Consider the following 20,184-nt stretch of genomic DNA (forward strand, 5'->3'; position numbering starts at 1 on the left):
AGTGAAGAATTTGAGATCCTTCGCTATCTGGCCCAGCCTACCTTTCCAGCCCTACACCCCCTTCTAGCCTGTGTAGCCCCACTGCCTGACCCACATACATAGCACTACCTCTGGTCCTTTTGACACACCTCTGGCTTGTCACTAACTCTACTGACCACCGCCAAACTTGAAAGTCCAGATCAATATTCCTTTCATCACCCTGATTCCACCTCACCTTTAACTCTGTCTTAGGAAGAATCAATTTCTCTACTTCTTGTGTTTTTCAAACAGTATGCATACAGTAGCCTATCAGGTCTCTACAAACTACAGTTTGTTGCATATAAATGTTTCTTCTGGACAGTGGAACTGTCTGGATATTAGGGACTCCACTCATTTTCATATTTCTTCTATGGGGGCTTTGCCCAGTAGAAATTCAACAAACATCAGGCATGTTGAATTAAATATCTTCAGTGTTCTCATTATTCACCATAAATACTATATGTAATTCTATCCCATGTGCCATTTCCTAGCAATGAACTTATTTTATTTACAGAAAAAAATATACTCATAAGAACTTGTAGAAAATGTATTAAGTAAAGAATATGTCAGTCAACTCTTGCAGATAACCAGGACAATAGGAAAAGAAGTGAGTTATTACCCAAAAGGGAAAACTAAAAAATTAATTAATATACATATCTTAGCTATGCTTTGGTACACTTGAAAATTAACATTTGTCAATATCTAATTCAAGAAAATAATGTTATATGAAGTGGCGATTTGCTTTTTTTTCCCCCTGAATTCTCCACCCACACTCAACCATCTATTTTAATGTACTTTGCCCATTTTTGTTTGTTTTAATTCTCTTTTCTCCACTATAACCAGCCAAGAAATAATTGGGTCTTTTTTTTTTTTTTTTTTTCCTGTTCAAGTTGGCTAGCTGTGTGGTTCGAGCTTCAGGATTTATCATTTTGACAAATACAGTCTCTGAACCTGAAAAAGTAGGAAAAATCTTATGCCACAGCAGTGTCACTAAAGAAATGCCACTCAGTGACATCTCTTAACAGAGTTAGCTTTAAAAAAAAAAAAAAAGTTAGGTTAGGTTTTTTCAAAAACACCCTTTCTACCTCCTGTGGTAGTGAGTCCTTCACATGCAGATTTCAACTTACAAGTTTGCCAGCCCCTAAACACATGCTACTTCCCAGCCTTTGTGTCTTTGCTCTGACTATCTCCATTGTTAATGCTCCTTGCCAAGACCTCAGAAATCTCAGTTATTCATGAAGGGTTCTTTGGTGCCTTCTTTTTTCTTTCCATGAGAAGAGGAAGCAGCATGGAAGACAAGGCCTCAAATAGGTTTTGATCAATATAGAAAGAAATGTTTTCTTTGCTACTCTAAGAGCTAAGAAACTAGATAGATGACTTCAAAGTTGAAGAGACACATGCTATACAGGTTTGGCCTCGGTGGGCAACAGGAAGCCTCATTACCCCAAGCAAAAGAGAGGCAAGTGCCGTCGGGGTTTAGTATAGTTGAGTTCACCTTCAAAATGGAGGGCAAGAAGGAGACAAAAAAAAGAAGGCAATAAAATTTCTTTCCTCTTTGTCCCTCACTCTTTGTCTTTGATAGCCACTCATCTATATTTAAGTATGATCTATGGAATGGGTGTATTTGTGGGGAATATTTTAAAAGAAAATTTGCAATACACCATGAAGAAAAAAGTATATAACATACATTAAATATCTTCCATGTTGTAAAATTGTTACATTTATTTAGCAATCATTGATTTCACCTCTCTGTGGCTACCATTTTTGTTCTTTCTTTAGATTTAAGCATCAAGAATGATCTGAACATTTGTGTAAACCATTACAAAAAAAGAAGACAATGATAGGAAGGAAAGAAACACACTGATTCATGAATTAGAAAGTAAGCAAGTTTGGGGATAACTGGTTTTCTTTCACAAATGTAAATAGAAACATAAAAATTTAAAATGAACACCTAGTGAATAAGTTCAGGTAGAGATTCTTTACAAATTATAAGCAATCCATACCAATTTGACATGTTATAGCCCCAAACATCATCAATACATATTAAACATTTAATGAAAAATGAATTTATGTCACATAGCCAAATTTATTTGTGTTTACATTTTCAATCTTTGGAAATTTCTCAGGTTTAAAGTTGCTGAAAGGCCAAAAAATCTCAAATTTATTCAAGCTATTAAAGAAGAACTGCATATAGGACATTAAGTTGTTGCTCAAACGTTACTGAGCAGTAAAATACCATGATAAAGTGGCATCTTGCTGTGTCTCTATTACATCTTCAGCACTAAAATTAATTTATGATCAGTCATCAATTCATTTACATGCCGCTTTATGCTAAATCCTTCCTTGCTGATAAATGCTTATCCTTAGATCCATTAAGCTAGAGTAAAGTCTGTGCTTTATAATATGACCCTGCTAATTGTTGCATTACCATTTTTATGAGATACAAAAACTAGCTGTCCCTCATTTTTTCAGCCAATATTTAATCCAGGAACTCTTCCTATTAAGTGCAATCAGTCTAAATATCTGTTAAATAAAATCTTCAGCTATAAGTGTCTTTGGACAAATCAATCCAGATACTGACCTCTGCATAAATGTAGAAAAACACGTCTAATCTTTAGAAATCCTTCTTTCACTCAAACATATTGAATATGCAACGATTCCCCCTACATTCCTTAGAGGGAAAGAATGTGTAATATGTATGAAAAGCAAAATAAGTCATTACAAAATTTCTTTCTTGGGACATATGGCACCTGTTAACTTGTCCCACTCAGATAAAATTGAATATATGCTATTCCCCTTTTATCTGTTAAATTCTGAAGTATACGCTTAATTTCTTTTTAAATACATCACAGCTGTTGAAGTAGTCTCAGAACAGGATTTAATTATTTGTAGACTTATCTCTGAAATTCTCATATTTTATATAATAGAATATATTAGATAATATAATATATTATCTAATTCTAAAATATTTTCCTTAAGTTTGTGCAACAAAAGCAAGGCATCAGGTCACACTTCTAAGTGGCCAATTCTCTAAAAGCTGTGTGGTCGAGGACGGTAGTGAGGCTGCCAGGTTTTATTGTTTTCAAAACGATCTGGTTTGGGAGTTCCAGTAAAAACCTCCAAAGACATAAAATACGGAAAATATAAAGCCATGATTTCCTTTTCAGCCCTAGTATTTATGTGGGGTCCAGCAGTTAAGGAAACTTTTATTCGTTTCGCTTCATGGCACTCACTCTTCGTTGTACTTTCTGTGATCAGTGAAGCAGTTAGAATCTTGGCTCCAGGTACAGGACATTTTTCTTCTGTCCTCTCTCACACTGCCTTCTGTTTCTTTTTTCCTGTGGTGGAGTCATTAAAGTCAGGAAACATTTACCCTGGACTCCCATCATGGAAGATAGAGAAAGAAGTATTAACTCCTCTCCCTGTCCTGTTACCCCAAGATGGCGGATTTGGCATTCAGCAGGAAATACGGCAAGCATATTCCTGGAGACTGAAACAACTCTGGGTGTTTACTTTCTAGCCCCAAACAGAGTGTGATGTGCTATAATCAAGATAGTTTTATACTTTATTATAACCAAATAGGTTAAAATTATAGTATAAATCAAATTAAAAAGGAGATTTCCTATAAAAAGTGCTGATATAGTTGATTTTTGACAGCATGAGTCACTATAACTGAATATAGAACTAAATGTAAGTAAATAAATGAAAAAGTTACATCTAAAAATTAAGATTTTTTAAAAAATCTTGATTAAGCGTATAGGGGTTAAGGACCAATGTTTCCAGAGATAAAATTATATGCTGTAGTTGTATATATGTGTATATTTATTCATATGTGTACACACACACATGCATACACACAGAAAGGAAGAAAGAGAGACAGAGAGACAGAGACAGAGATCCATATGTTAAGTAATAGACCAGGAAATCATTTTCTTTTCAAATATGTTAAATTCAGAGACTTAAAAAAAAAAAAAAAAGTTGGGCATATCCCGAGAAGGGATCATGGTAATTTATCTTAAGAGTAAGAACAATTTATTTTGAAAATTCTTCTGCCATTTATCAGGTGGGTAAACTTAAAAAGACTAAACCCTTCTGTGACCCAATTTCCTTATCTATAAAATGAGAATTAAAAAAGGGTGTGATAGTTAAGTGAATTAATATACGTTAAAACTTTAGGACAGGTGCGCCTGGGTGGCACAGCGGTTGAGCATCTGCCTTCGGCTCAGGGCGTGATCCCGGCGTTCTGGGATCGAGCCCCACATCAGGCTCCTCCACTATGAGCCTGCTTCTTCCTCTCCCACTCCCCCTGCTTGTGTTCCCTCTCTCGCTGGCTGTCTCTCTCTCTGTTGAATAAATAAATAAAAATCTTTAAAAATAAAAAAAAAACTTTAGGACAAATCTTCAAACTTTTCTATAAAATGCCAGATACGCTATATTTGAGGCTTTGCTGTCCTTTTTCGTTTTTGTTTGTTCCATGTTTTCTTAGAATCCTTTAAAAAGGTAGGAAACATTCTTAGCTCACAAAGCCACAGCAGAAAAACAGGTGGCTGCTTAGGAGAGTGCCTTGTACCTACTAAGGGCTCTATACGTGCAAGCCAGTATTCTTGTTGTTGATAACATTATCATTATCATTATTATTATTATATCTAAATTCTTGGTCAACAGGTTGGAAGGAATAGGCATCTGATAAATGTTTGTTGTGGGAATAAATATAATATAGCAGGTTTGCAAATACATTTTCCACATTACTGAGTTTTGGAAACCAAATGTTGATTTCTCCCTAAAACCCATGTGTTGAAGCCCTAATCCCTAATGTATAGGGAAGTGGGGTGTTTGGGAGGTAATTAGGTTTAGATGAGGCCATGAATATGGGTTCATCATGATGGGATCAGAGACCTTATAAAAAGAGACTAGGGGTGCCTGGGTGGCTCAGTCAGTTAAGCATCTACCTTTGGCTTAGGTCATAATCCCGGGGTTGTGGGATGGAGCCCCACGTGGGGCTCCCTGCTCAGTGGGGAGCCTGCTTCTCCCTCTCCCTCTGCCACTCCCCCTGCTTGGGCTCTCTGGCTTTCTCACTCTCTCTCTGTCAAATAAATAAGTCAAATCTTTTTTAAAAAGAGAGAGAGAGGGACCAGAGAGCTTTCTGTCTCTCTCTGCCATGTGAAAACACAGCACACAGATGGCTGTCTCTCCCGGCCCCTTGATCTTGGACTTCCCAACCTCCAGAAGTGTGAGAAGTAAATGCTTCTTGTTGAAGCCAGTCTACTGCCTTTGGTTAGTTACAGCAGCCCAACCAGGCTAAGACATGAGGTCATGGGATATGGAACTACAGATATTTCCCTCTTTTCTTGCTTTTCCATTCATAAACCATTACTTCAAAATTGAAGATGTCTATCACAAATTACTCTGTTGTTATGAAAATGTTGAGAATTAATATAATTATTTCTTTATAAAGATGGATTCTGCACCTTATCAGCTGCTGATATTACCTAATGGGGTTAAGGGTTGGAACGTAATATATCCAAGTAAAATCCTGAATAATTGCATACACAGGCTTATTAGCCCATCTCTGTATTATCATTGGACTATCATTCTGGTGGGCTTTAGAGTTTCACGGAATGGAATAGAACTGTTTGTGCCATTTAATAAAAATGGGTATTAGTTTCATGAAAATGAAAATCCCTACCAGACGATTTAGGTGAAAGTAATGCCTGATTTCCTCATACCACACACAAATTTAGAACCCCAAGTAATTTACACTAAGATCAGAATCCTCTCTGTGGGCACTTAGCATCTTAAAAACATAAAAAGCCAATGGAAACAGTGTCTGTTTTATTGCCCACCTCATTTAGCACCATTAAACTAGCTTTAAGTGTCTGAAGAAAACATAAGCACGTTAGAATAATATACATCAGTATGTTGATTTCCATAACATTTGGTCTGTACATATATTCACCTCAGAGCCGTCTCTACATACATGTACATGTGTGCACACACACACACACTCCTGCATACATTCACATGCAGATATAACCACAAACCCTATCTATACTCTCTTACATACACATCCATACACTTACTCACACTTCCTACACACACACACACACACACTTTTTTGAGAAAATATATTTACTCTTAATTTATATTTACTTATATTATACTTATGTATTAGAGGACAAATTAATCTTTGATCATATCTTCCCCACAAAGTTATCGCAGAGCCAAAAAAAAAAAAGAAAGAAAGTAAACGGTTTCCTCTTTGGCTACTTTTCATAAAGTACGACTCCTTTACTGAGAAGATGTATTATTCATAGGGTAAATTCATCATGTAATACATACCTAAACACCCTGAGGTTTTTATACACGGCAGTAATTAAGCAGTGAATTCAAGGAGGAAAACAGACTGTTTTCTTAGCAATAAAAGCTTCATTTGGAATGAACAGTATACTCACTACAAGGAGAAAGGCAGATCGGTTTTAACCACATTCACATTAAATACCCTAACGTGTTCCTAACAGGTGAGCATGGAAAAGTACGAAATGGCAGTCTCCTGATTTATAGATGTATTTATCATCTCTGACATTATGATACTTAATAAAAGAACTACATAGGCTATAGCTGCCCATTTTTGTGTTATTATTGCATTTTTTACTGCATTCCTAATGGAAAAGAGTTCAGTATCATTACTGAGATATGCAAAAATATGCAGAATTTTACCCTGAAGGAGATTATGCTACAAATTCAGGCAAAGGGGCTTAACATAATAGTGCACTAATAAGTTAGCTCTCTGCATTCAAAGATTTAAACTTTTGCTCTGCCACCTTCAGTTGGGTCTGGATTTCAAATCACAGCAGTATATCTGCAGTCCTTAAATCTTGATTAGCCTGGCAAGCAGACAGCCCCCAGGGAAGACGCAAAACAAAAAAAAAAGTGAACTCAAGCATCACACATTGCGTTATTCAGGAAGGCATACGGAGGAAACATATCGGTCCTTATCCTTCTCCATCACTGCCATAAAGAAGTTCCCAAAAGCGTTGGCTGAACTCTAACGCGTAGTGCAAAATCTGTGTGCGTTGGGAGGGACTGTGGTAAATGCCTCCAAGGACGAAGACGATATCATCAAGATAAATAACAGAAATGGGTGGTTTTCTGAGAAGACCCAATGCCATGCAAAGGCAAGATCTACATTTGTGGTAATTACGTCTTTATAGTCCTATAGGAGACATTTGTGTATGTGTCAAAGAAGGGATGCCTACTGGAATAGAAAGAGGAAATTTTTATGTTTCTCCATATTGATTGTGTACACATTTGGACTCAAGTTTTTTCAACAAAATGGGATAAACTGAAATCCTTGGCAATAGGTTGCAGTTCTGGGATCATCCTAGGAGAGTAGCGACCGCAACCTTTCACATGGTGAACAAAGCCAGAGGACGCTGGAGGAGTAAACGGCAAAAATAACTATATTTCTTGGGAGAGGAGCAATTATTGAGTCCGATGATATGAAATGTGTAAGTGTACGGCTTATCTCGCTATACATTTTCTCCACTCCAAAAATAATGCCTTGTGCAACCTCAGAGAGGCTCATTCTGAAGACTTGCTTATTTTCATCAGTGCATGATTTTACAGAGTGAAATATCGAGAAGCGTTTTAAGATTACATTCACTTTGTATGTTGCTCCTGATATACAAAATATATCATTTCTAAAGTCAAGGTTTTTTATGTAATAGACTTGGTTCCCCAGTAGAGTGAACTTTTCATGAAAGCCCTGGATATAATTGAGTTTTCTTTCATGTCTTTAAAGCTTTTTAAAATTCATGAATTTTCTTATCATTTTTGCAGCAAAGCAAAAGTATTTCCAAATCCTTTTTGAATTTTGTGTTTAATATTAACATATTTAAAATGTTATAGAAATAGCTGGAGTGGAATAAATCTTCCATAAGAAAGTATTTGATTTTTGATGCATTTTAATGTTATAAATAGGTCAGTTATTCCTATTAAGTCAGTTCTGTTACCTGTCACAGAGCTGTCTAGATTGTCCATACTGGATCCGGGTGTCTGCTCTAGTGCTCTCAGGGGCCGGGGCATTTCTAAAGCTTCCTCCTCATCATCAGCATCATCATCTGGAACATCTGTTTCCAAATCGGAAATCAAGGCTCCGGACATGTAACCTAATGGTGGAACCGGGGGCTGTGGAGGTTGATTATTGCTTTGAACGTGCCTGGAATTCAAATGGGGGAAAAAGGGGAATTCATTAACATCCTACAAAATTAAAATTAAACAGCATGTTATGGTGACTCATTTTATCTTCTTGCTATTTTTTTTTAAAGCTTTTATTTCTTTATTTGACAGAGAGAGAGACTGCCAGCGAGAGAGGGAACACAAGCAGGGGGAGTGGGAGAGGAAGAAGCAGGCTCCCAAAAGAGCAGGGAGCCTGACGCGGGGCTCGATCCCAGGACCCTGGGATCATGCTCTGAGCCGAAGGCAGACACTTAACAACTGAGCCACCCAGGCGCCCTGTCTTCTTGCTTTCTATTAACTAATTTTGGAGCTTACAGTACTTTTTTACATTTCAGCAGAGACAATGGGCTATGTATATACATGGCTAGTCAAAACAACAACAGTATAGACTGTTACACTCTTCATTGGAATTTATGGGATAATATATGGAGAAAAAATACAGACCCAGCATTTTTGTGTAAATAAATCATCCAAAGGAGAATATGGATATTTGCCACAAATAACTGCTTAAAGCCCCCCTCTTTTTTTTTTTTTGGTCCCAAAAGAATATAATAACTTTATTTACAGTTTAGTGTCAAAATTCTACTCAGCCTGTGTAGTCCATGTGACCTGCTGGCCTTCATGAAGAAAAAATGTCACACGAAGGGTTAATACCAATAACCCTTCTCCCAGCCAGAAGCACACTGCCTGTCCTACTTGGCTTTCCTCCTATGAGTCCCCCATGAACCAGGCTGAGTGGTTGTTTCCACTTTAAGCCAGTTTAAAGTAGAAATGGCTCCTTTATGTTCTAGCTACTTATTTGTGCCTTTGTTTTACCCACCAAAGTCTGAAATACCTCAAATGTAGAAAAGATTCATCTCAGCATTCTCAGCGTTTGGAATGGGAGGTATGCTAAGCATACCCTTTGCAATGCACGAATAACTTTAATCTCCACCTCATGAAGTAGACGGAACTTGTATTATCTATCCCCTTTGTCTCAGAATCTGTTAAAGTGAAGTTCCAATTTAAGCAGCAGTTTCAAATAGCGGGGCTAGCAAAATGGGGAGCTGGACATTGGGGTTCAGTTGAATCATTTTGTGACTACTTAAGAGTTTCTTGTAAATTATAAATGCCATGATATGTATGAAAGTCATGGTTTTGTTACTGTCATTAAGGAGTGAATATACTACATGTCTTAACACATTGTCTTTTCTTTTCGCCTCGATACAAAGTATTTAAAAGAGTCTATTTAAGGCACATGTAAGTCAACTGTTAGGCATTTTTACCCTAAGTTTTTGAATTAAAGATACAAGATGATTTTTAACACTTGCATTTTTGGGGAAAATATTCCATTCTTCTGGAATTTGTTTAACATCAGTCTCCCAACTGCATTCTTGAACTGGCAAAAAACTCCAATGTTAACTAGATTCTAAATCTTTCAATGTTAAGACAAAACAAAAGAAAACAAAACCCTAAGATGTTAGTTCTGAGAGCCACATCTTTAATTTAACAGATCAGGAACCTGAGGTCCCAAGCCCTTATCTGGCATTCATCATAGCTCGCTCATGCAAACATCAGGAAGTCTCTACACTACCAATACAGAAAATCTTGAGTGTTGATGACATCTTGTCTCAAATTCTGTTTGTGAATCAAGGATGGACTGAGTCAAGTCACAAGCAAGGGAATGTAAGGTGATATTTACATACATGATTCATTTTCCTCTAATGGTGTGCACTTTTGTCCTGGAAAGGACCAAAGAAACCAACATTCCAGTCTTACATCATTGCTAACACCTCTTGAATGGAACAAATATACATTAAGGCATAAAATATACTCCTTGACTTCAGCAGGAGTAGGAGATAAACTGAAATAGGAAGAGGGTGCAAAACATTTATAAATCTCTTGTAGTGACAAGCACTGTGCTATGCACTACATGGGTCAATATGAACAGAATCCCTGGAGGTGGAGCCTGGGAATTAGCATTCTTAAAATGCTCTTCCTGTGATGTTGATGTGCAGCTCAGATGGGGAGGGCATTCTATTCCTGAAGGGCAAGATCCTGTGCGAGCACACACAGGCTCATAACTCTTACAAAAGGCGCTGCTAATGACACCCTGGAGGATTGTTGGGCTACATAGAAACATACTCAGTGAAAGAAACAGGGTTTGCCCCATGGGTACCTGGAGCAGGTGGAAAACTACTTTGTTCACTCATGTAGCCAATATCTATGCAACACACACTAAGGGGAGTGCTCTTCTAAGAGTGGAAAGACAGCAGTGAACAACTGAGGTAGAAACCCAAGCCCTTCTGAATAATCACAGCTATAATACAGCTAGATACTGGACTAGGTCCTGTTTAAGAGCAAACTCATTTAACTTTTTTTTTTAAAGATTTTATTTTTAAATAATTTCTACATCCAGCATGGGGCTGGAACTTATAACCTTGCAATCAAGAGCTGTGTGCTCTGCCAACTGAGCCAGGCAGAACTCACTTAATTCTCACAAAAACTGTGATGTGTAATAAAGAATTTGACCTCGCCCAAAGAGAACTTAGGCCTTTGCCATGTGCTCCAGGGAGATAATCTCTAAGTTCTAGAATGTCCTATCTGATAGAAGTGTCTTTGTTCACCTGGAGACCTTAGGCTTCTCCAGAAAGTTTAACAATGTGATTTACGGTAGGGGCTTTCAGTCACATGGTATCAGCTTGCCTTCTGGAGGGGCTAAGATCGAGGTCAGCCATGCAGACAGCCAACCATGTCTTTGTGACAAAGCTGCAAGAAAGACCATGAAACCCAAGGTTCATATGAGCTTCCCTGGTTGTCAGTACTCCATGCATATTGTCATACGTGGTTGCCGGAAAGTAATGCTATCCACAAATCCACTGGGAGAGGGCAAATGGAAGTTCTAGCTTTGGAACTTTCCTGCACTCCTTCCTGTGCATCTCGTCTCTTGGCAGATTTTAATCTGTATCTTTTTAATATAATAAACCATAACTTTCAGTGTCATGGTATTCAGTGAGTTCTATGGCTCCTTCTAGTGAATTCTTGGAACTGAGGGTGGTCTTGGAGACTATGCTCTCACATCGTATATGAGCTCATTGGTATTAGCATCAGCCTTTCACAAATGGGAGGTGGAAGCACAGAAAGGGTAAGCAAGTTGCTCACTGTCATACAGCAGATAAGTAGTGAGAGTGCCAGTGGTTCCAACCACAACTACCCTCAGTAAAACACCAGACCAGGCAATCTGGAATATCTGGGGGTGGTACATAGGTATCACTATATTGTAAAGTTATCCAGGTGATTCCAAAATGCAGGCAAATTTGACAGCACCTGAGCTAGAATCTGTGCCTTAAATGACTAAAGTACATGCTTGCATTAGTTAACCTGAAGGAAATCCTTTGGCTCTTAAAGCAGTGGGCTCCAGCGTAAATAGTGGTATTTTATGAAGCAGCCTAATGCAAAAGAATGCTGTTTAACAGCAGATTGTCCTTGGCCTTTGAAAAAACATCGGATGATTGAGGAAAAAAAGTGCTTAGAAACCTCTGGTTCTAAGAAAAGAACCTATGTTCATAATAAGCTTTATATGACTGGCCTGGTTTTACTGTCTTTTTGCTGTATTTTTTAAAGAAACAGTTTATTAACACTGAGAATGAGATTTATCTCATTATCAACTATCTTAGTATCTAAAACTATCAAAAAGAAAAGCAAATTCTATTTCATAAAAATTTAACATCAAGCACATCATGGAAATCAATAGAAGATAATCAGAGGTATGTCATTGCGATTTCAAGAGTCAGACTTAATATGTCACTATTTGGGAGAAGAGAGAGCACATGAAAAAACTTGTACAAAATTGTGAGATCTCGTCCTATTTGTATTCTTTCCATGCTTGCACAGCATATCTAAGTAGATTGCCATCTCTACCCAGGAAAGGGTGTGGATTGATTAGAAAAAAGGAATTTGGGATTTGTAGTTTATTCTAGGTTTTATTTTTTAATGCATCTACTAATATTGCTGGTTTTTTTCTGTCTCATTTAATTCAGCCCAGGGATCTTTTAATAACTGACACTGACCATATGTGATTTGCAGAAGCTTACATTTACATATTCACAACCACATACAGAATTAATCACAGGCACTTTGAAGAATCTAAAAGGAGTCTTTTATTATGGCATTGGAAGTGAGTTCAAGGATAAGCTAATTGCAGCTAACCTGTAAATTAGAAAAGATTCTGGTGTAGCCAAAAGCCGTTTACCCTGAAATTCAGCAGATCTGAATTCTTGCTCCGGTTTACTCTTTAACCAGTTCTGTGACTTTGATCAAATTACTTAACGTTTCCTTAGCCAATTTCTTTATCTGGATGATTAATGAGTTGCACAAAACCACTTCTAAACCCAGCTGCATAGTTCTATGAGAACTTCTTGTGCCTTGATCGTAAGAGAACATTTCCTTATCCTTGTGCTGAAGGCCTGGGTCCCCTGACCTAACGAGAATATTTACCATGTTTGCTTGGCTATATCAAACTGATAGGCTCTTGTCAACTCATCCAGGTGAGCTTGCAGCATGGGCTGCATCTCTTCCCGAGGGGATGGAGTAAGAGTTGCAGTGGACTGCTGTCCAAAGGAAATAGCAGGAGAAGAAGCCACGCCTCGGACAGGAGGGGTTGGGACACGATCGTCATCTTCTTCCAGTTCATCTTCCATACCCTGGTGTAAGTATGTTTGTACTGGTAATGGCGGGCACCAGCTATCACTGTCGTATCTGAAATTTAATGAGAGAAAAAAGCATATTGACACATACACACGTACACATGCACACAATGATACTGGCAACACATGACAACCACAACGGTAACGACAGCACCCACAATGTTCTCTCAGTTGATTTCGTCCTGATTTCAATTTGTCGGTGCTCCCACAGTAAATCACCTGGCTGTTATCTTAATTTCTAATCATAATGACATCTGCTATCTCAATATCTCAATTTATTCTTGGGAGATCTTATTAGCTAATTGTTACCCCACAGTTACAAAAGGCAATAACTTCCCAACAAAGTTACTCACGTGGAAAAACCAAATTGCTAATTAAAGACAATTAATGAATTAATTTAGTGCTTATAGATTTAACTACTTTCTTCTGCTGTTCATCCTTGTATACCAAACAGAATACGCCAATATTGATCATCAAAGAAGTGTCTGAAAATTTTACTTACTCTTATTCTAGATCTATGCCACCCTTTCAGTCCATATGACATGTCAGTCATTAAGACTTTGTGCTACAAAATGTATTCGATGGCCCTTTGATGCTTTTAGCTCTCTAATTTTCTCAGTGGAAATTCATGCCTCCCTGTATCTTGACATCTAAAATTTATGAAACAGAAGTTCAAAAGCTAGCCTGATAAAATACATATTAAAAAGGAAAATAATAATTTATAAAAACAGTATGTTTTTAAGGACTCTGGTCAGGGAATATAGAAAATTAATCCAAACAGTTTTCATTGTGACACAACATCAGTGGCATTTCTATTTACATCTTCTCCATATACTATTGTTTTCATTAACCAAAAAGATCCTAGTGTACTTTTAAAAGGAGACTTAAGGATAGAATAAACAATATTATTGAATGTAATTGTCCCATAAATTCCACTTCTTAAATATCTATTGAATCTCCTACTTCACCTCTACTTCCATAATCACAGATCAGAATCATTCTGATGTGAACTAGCCCATTGGCATTCCTGGTCTCTTATGACATCATCTTTATCTCTTTTACCTATCTTCCATACAGATAATGGGATTATATTTCTAAAATATTCATTCACATCACACCTGTGCTTTGAATTATTCAGTGATTATCACTAATATAAGAAAAAGTTCAAATTCATTAGCAGGGACTAAAAGACCCTTCCCCCATCAGATCAGCCCATCTTTCTAGCTTAAATCCGCACTATTTCCCCAACATCAGCCTCCTGTATATTTTTTTCTGAATTCTGGGTCTATATATAACTATTCTTGCATCATCTGCCTGTGAGCTCCTGCTCTTTCTTCGGGTCAATTCGAATGTCCTCGGTTTTGTGAAGTCTTCTCTGCCTCTGCCTTATGGAATTGATTACAACTCTAAAATACTTATATTGTGGTACTCCCCATACTCTATTGGGATTATTATTTTTTAAGATTTTATTATTATTTTTTAAGATTTTATTTATTTATTTTACAGACGAGAGAGAGAGTACACAAGGGGGAGTAGCAGGCAGAGGGTGAGGGAGAAGCAGGCTCTCCACCAAGCAGGGAGATTGATGGGAGACTCGATCCCAGGACCCTGGGATCATGAGCTGAGCTGAAGGTAGATGCTTAACCAATTGAGCCACCCAGGCACTTCTATTGGGATTATTTGTTTCTGTTTTTTCTTACTGTTCTATGAGGTCTTTAAATTCAAGAACTCTGTAATTCTCAACTTTGCGTTTCTAGTACCAAATACAGTATCTAGTATATAGAAGATTTCATTAAAGAAACTAAAAATCAAATGCATATTTAAAAAATATATATATATGTCTTTTATACTGTAGTGTAATATATATATATATATATATTACAGGTGTATATAGTGTATCTTCTCCCTTACAAAAGCTGACCTGTAAATGCCCAGATGATTCTTGAATATTTTTTGAATATTTTCGATTCTTGAATATTTTTTGAATATTTTTACTCAAGTATCTTTACTTATCTTGTTTAAAATGGAATTTATTTAAAAAGCTATACACGGATGTTTGTAACAGCTTTATTCATAATTGCCAAAACTTGGAAGCAACTAAGATGTCCTTCAGTGGGTGATGGATAAATAAACTGGGACAAAATTCACCCTCGGGCCAAATTCAAAGCTTCTCCAGATAACGGAAAATTATTTAGTGCTAAAAAGAAATGAACCATCAAGCCATGAAAAGAAAGTGAAAGAAGCCAATCTGAGAAGGCTACATATTGTATAATTACAAGTATATGACATTCTGGAAAAGGCAAGACTATGGAGACAATAAAAAGATCAGTGGTTGCCAGAAGTTAAGGGAAGGGAGGGATGAATAGGCAGAACATGGAGGATTTTCATGACAAACTGCTCTATATGATATTGTAATGGTAGATATATGTCATTATACTTGGTCCAGGCACACAGAATGTACAACACCAGGAGTGAATCCTAATGTAAACCATGGACTTTGGGTGATACTGATATATCAATGTAGGTTCATCAGTTGAACAGTGTATCACTTTCGTGGGAAAGTAGATAGTGGCAGAGGCTATGCATGTGTGGGGGCAGGGAGTATATAGGAAATCTCTGTACTTCTTGCTCAGTTTTGTAGTTAACCTAAAACTGATCTAAAAAATAAAGTCTATTTAAAAAAATCCTTGAGTTGATCATTTGTATATTCCACAACCATGTGTCAGGAAGCTGCATCTATTTACAGAGCATGCAATATCCAGTAGGGTAGACTGATACCAAGCAAGGAATCAACAATACCAAGTCCTACAGAACTAGGGAGAAGGTAGGCTGAAACTAATTCAGGGGGTAGGACAAGGCTATGCTGACTATAGGAAAAATGGATATTTTAAAAGGTGGCCCAGAGAAAAAGAAAAGATAACAGTATTTGAAGAACTCTAATAGGTAAGAGCTGACAAATAAAGAGAATTGGCCATAGTTGAGGCAGGGGTGGTGAGGATGTGCCAGATCACACAGGGCCTCATCAGCCCTGAGAAGGACTCTAAGTGATGGATAGTCACTGAGAGGTTTTTTACAGGGAATCATCTGTAGCTGTTCAATTTTCCTCTCTTGTTGAGGCTACCTGAATAATCTACCTCGGTGAGCTGTGAACTGAAGAGCTTGTTTCAGCAGCCCTGTACACTCCGATAGGAATATCTCTTCCAAAATGTCTTTTATACTGTAGTGTAAACAGGCACACTTTAATATGTTACCGATAGTGATTTTTATATACTAGAAAATACCATTGGTCAAACTTGTATTCCATCAAATAACTATCTAAGTACCAATCTGACCTGAAAAAAATACATTGCTCTAAAATGATGCCATTTTGATCTGTTTCATATGTTGGAGATCATAGTTAAGATTTCATTTGGAAAAAAAAAAGAAAAATTCTGTTATGTACAAAGTTTGCCACCCATGGTCCTGGTTAGATTCAGTGCTTCTTGTTTTTCCCATCCAGTAATCAATCCTTCACACCATTTACCAATTGGTCTATGAAAACATCAGAATTGTTTGAATAAAACATTCACTTCTGCTCATTCTATTCTTTCCACTAAATATGTCTAAGCCTCAGCCTACCATTTTAGATGGTTTTTCCAGTTTCTCAAAAAGAATTTTCTACTCAAAATAGATTGGTTTGTTCCCTTCTTCTTCTTCTGCTTCTGCTTCTGCTTCTGCTTCTTCTCCTCCCTTTTCTTCTTCTTCTTCTTCTGCTGCTGCTGCTCTTGTACTTTTCCATCGTGGTCTATTAGTTTAAGGTATTCAACTTATTTTGAATGAACTGTATTCTTCCAATTTCACCTACCTTAATCTTACAAATCCTTCAAGCTACAGGCTATATCCCATAACTTTTATAAACATTTCCCACATGAGGCCAACTAGCACTGATATATTACTCTTCCGAACTTGCACTGACATTTTTGCACATTTATTTGAAAATTGATTATATGCTATGTTATGCCATTTCCAATGTTGGTTTAACTATTGCCTAATATATTTGAGAATTTAACCTTTCACATGTTAATAGTATCTTTTCCTCAAGTGATTTATGCTACTTTACAATTATGACATTGAATTACTCTTGTTTGGCCACACCTGACATAATACTTTAAAAATAGTAGATGATAAGCCTATTTATTGATTTGAAATGAAAACACACAAACTGATTCATTAATAACAATGCTTATGATTTGATGACATGGATAGAAGTAGAGTATAATGCTAAGTGAAATAAGTCAGAGAAAGACAAATGTAATTTCACTCATATGTGGAATTTAAGTAACAAAACGAATGAGCAAATGGAAAAAAGAGACAGAGAGAAACCAAGAAACACTCTTAATACTAGAGAACAAACTGATGGTTTGTTGAGGCGAGGTTGATAGGGGGATGGGTGAGGCAGATAATGGGGATTAAGGAGCGCACTTGTGATGAGCACCAGGTGATATATGGAATTGTTCAATCACTATATTGTACACTTGAAACTAATATAACACTGGAATTTAAATTAAAAAACAAAGAATGCTTAGGTTTCTTTTCTTAACTTATTTATTTGACTTTAAATGTTATATTATAAAGTCAAACAAAAATATGAGCAAGAATCCTAAAAAAACAAAAACAAAGTAAGAAAACCTGCCCATTTTCAGGATGGAATGTGAGTGCTATTATACTTCATCAATAGTTATATTTAAATTTCCTTCATAAAATATCAGATTTTCCCCCATAAACTAGAGCATGTATTTCCTTTGTTTATATGGCTTATTGAAAAGGATTTCCCACATTGGAATAAAGAAAGAACATGTTTATATATTCAATCTTTCAAATGGAAGTATTCTCTAAAATTTCCCTACTTCATAAGTAGTAAACGATCCTTGCTTCCAATAATCTAAAGGGAACACGTGCATGGAATGAAAATACGTAGAGAACATAAGAGAAAGAAGAAATGATATTATATGCATCATATGTTAAGGTTACATAGAAAAAATTGTAATTAGTTGTACTCAGGTCATTCTTTTATTATTCAAATACCATCAGGAGAGCACAGCCATATAAATGTTATTTTAAAAATTAAACACATTGCAAAATGTATTAAATAACTAAAAAATATTCCAGTAGCTATTCCACTTAGTTAGAATGAGTGTTTCTATTATCACTTTTTCCAAGTGTTTTCTACAAAGATAATCGAGAACAGGAGTGAGCAAAATCCACTTATGCAAAGCTGAGGGAAGTCCCTTGGATTCATCTCACTGGTTTGTGCAAGAACTGGAAAACAGAGAAGGAATAAAAGAAAGACTGGGAGAAGGCTGTTAAGAGAATAGAGGAAAGGAATTTGGGACATGGAGCATAGTTAATGGTCAGGAGGGCCGCTCCTTATCTCTGAGGTATCCATATCTGAATTCATTCCAGAACAATAAATACTAGGTATGCAGTTTCTGAAGAATGACAAGAAAGTAACAGATGACCATGAATGTTAAGAAAAGTGTAGCTCAGTTTTTAGCATTTCCTCCACATTTACAGATACATATCTTATTTGAAGGATGGAATTTCAACTTTTTCTTGTTGTTGTTGTTTTTAAGACTTATTTATTTATTTGGGAGGAGAGGGGCAGAGGGAAAGGGAGAGAGTTTTAGGCAGACTCCATGCTGAGTGAAGGAGCCCGACACAGAACTTGATCTCAAGACTTTGAGACCATGACCTTGAAATCATGACCTGAGCTGAAACCAAGAATCGATGTTTAACCAACTCAGCCACCCAGGCACCCTCAACTTTTTCTTGTGGTAACAGAGAAGACTGTGAAAATGCTTCTGATGTCAAACCAAAAGTCTTTTGGCCAACCATTCCTAGAAAAGGTTTTTTTGTTTTTTTTTTTACATATGAAGTACGAGGCATCATATTATCCGTCTTGCCTGGGAAATAATGAGAAAGATGACAACAAATCAATGTTGCATGTGAACTAGCTAAAGGCCAGATACAAATACTGAATTACTAATAAAAATACAATACAGTTCAACACCCACAAAAGCTCGCCAATCTCAAAGTGTAGCAAGAAAGCAAAGCATCAGATTTCTATTGGATTCCTCCGGAATTCTTCCTAGCATCCTATGATAGTAATAAAAATACATTATATTTATAGCTAAGGATAAATACATTTTGATACCTTTTTATCAAGCTGAGAGAGGCATATTGATGAGAGAGAACATTTACTATTGTTGCTATAACATTGAATTAACAATTAAATACTTCTCTGTCTGGACAATGATGATAAGTTTTGATATTCAGTTCTGTGGGGGAGAGTGACCCAAGAAAGGCTTAGAAAGAAATTGAATAATATCGAAGGTTTAGAAACAGTATCAAACATTGTAATAAAAAGTAAAAGACTACCTTTTCAAGACTGAGATTATTCTGGGCTAGGTATATTTCCAAAATGTATCCCTTTCCTGCCATCCTCCTGCCATTGCCTTATCTTACTGCCTTATCAGTTTTCATGGTATCCGCTACTCTGCTGCAGTATTCCAGACGTGATGTACCCGCCCCAGCCTCATGCCCTTCAATCCATCATCTACATCCAAAGATCAGACTCCCTATATGACATATGAGGCTTCACAACTGGCTTCAAGGCAACTTTTCAGATCATCTCCTACTCTATGAATATTTCAAACCCAACAAACCTCATACAGCAGGTACCAACTGCTGAAGGAAACACACAAGTAATTAGAATGCAATGCGATGAGTACTACAATTGACAAGCAAGCTTAAGGAATAAAAGAATTAAGAAAGGCAAGTCACCTTAACTAGACTAGGATGGGGTTTTGAAGGAAGAGCAGATTCCTAAAGTCTGCAATCATCTTTTCCTACAGAATACACATCTTTGGTTTTTCTTTGACAGACTCCATGTGGCACATCTACATTATTGATATGTTTTACATAAGATCATGGGCAAAATTAAACATTTTTATAAAAAGTCAGAGAAAAGAGGGTGTGCTCTTAATTTCTTATTTCGAATGTGAACTTTTTAAAAAAGTAAAATAATAATGCTGTGCATATATATGGGAGTTATAATACCACAGAAGCAGGTGAAGACCTTTGGAGAAAAAGAAGGATGTAGAGAAGAAAATATAAAGGTATGTATGTGAATATATGTGTATGTGTGTATGAATACATATATGCACATATGCATATCTACCTAGCATCTGTGTGTATAATGTAT

General features: G+C 36.7%; 1 protein-coding gene across 9 annotated transcripts in view; it reads right to left on the reverse strand.

Annotated features, from left to right (window-relative positions):
- Positions 1-20,184, reverse strand: part of ROBO2 (roundabout guidance receptor 2) — a 581,558-nt gene that overhangs the window by 19,293 nt on the left and 542,081 nt on the right. For all 9 annotated transcript variants that reach the window (XM_087861722.1, XM_087861721.1, XM_087861720.1 and 6 more), the window contains exons 23-24: positions 12,733-12,993; positions 8,031-8,236 (exon numbers count right to left, since the gene is read on the reverse strand). In XM_087861722.1, coding sequence (XP_087717848.1) covers positions 8,031-8,236; positions 12,733-12,993 — 467 coding nt within the window. The remainder of the gene's footprint in view (positions 1-8,030; positions 8,237-12,732; positions 12,994-20,184) is intronic.

The sequence above is a fragment of the Ursus americanus genome, chromosome 4, assembly GCF_024610735.1.
Source record: "Ursus americanus isolate L20-20 chromosome 4, mUrsAme1.1.p, whole genome shotgun sequence".
Taxonomy (NCBI): Eukaryota; Metazoa; Chordata; class Mammalia; order Carnivora; family Ursidae; genus Ursus; species Ursus americanus.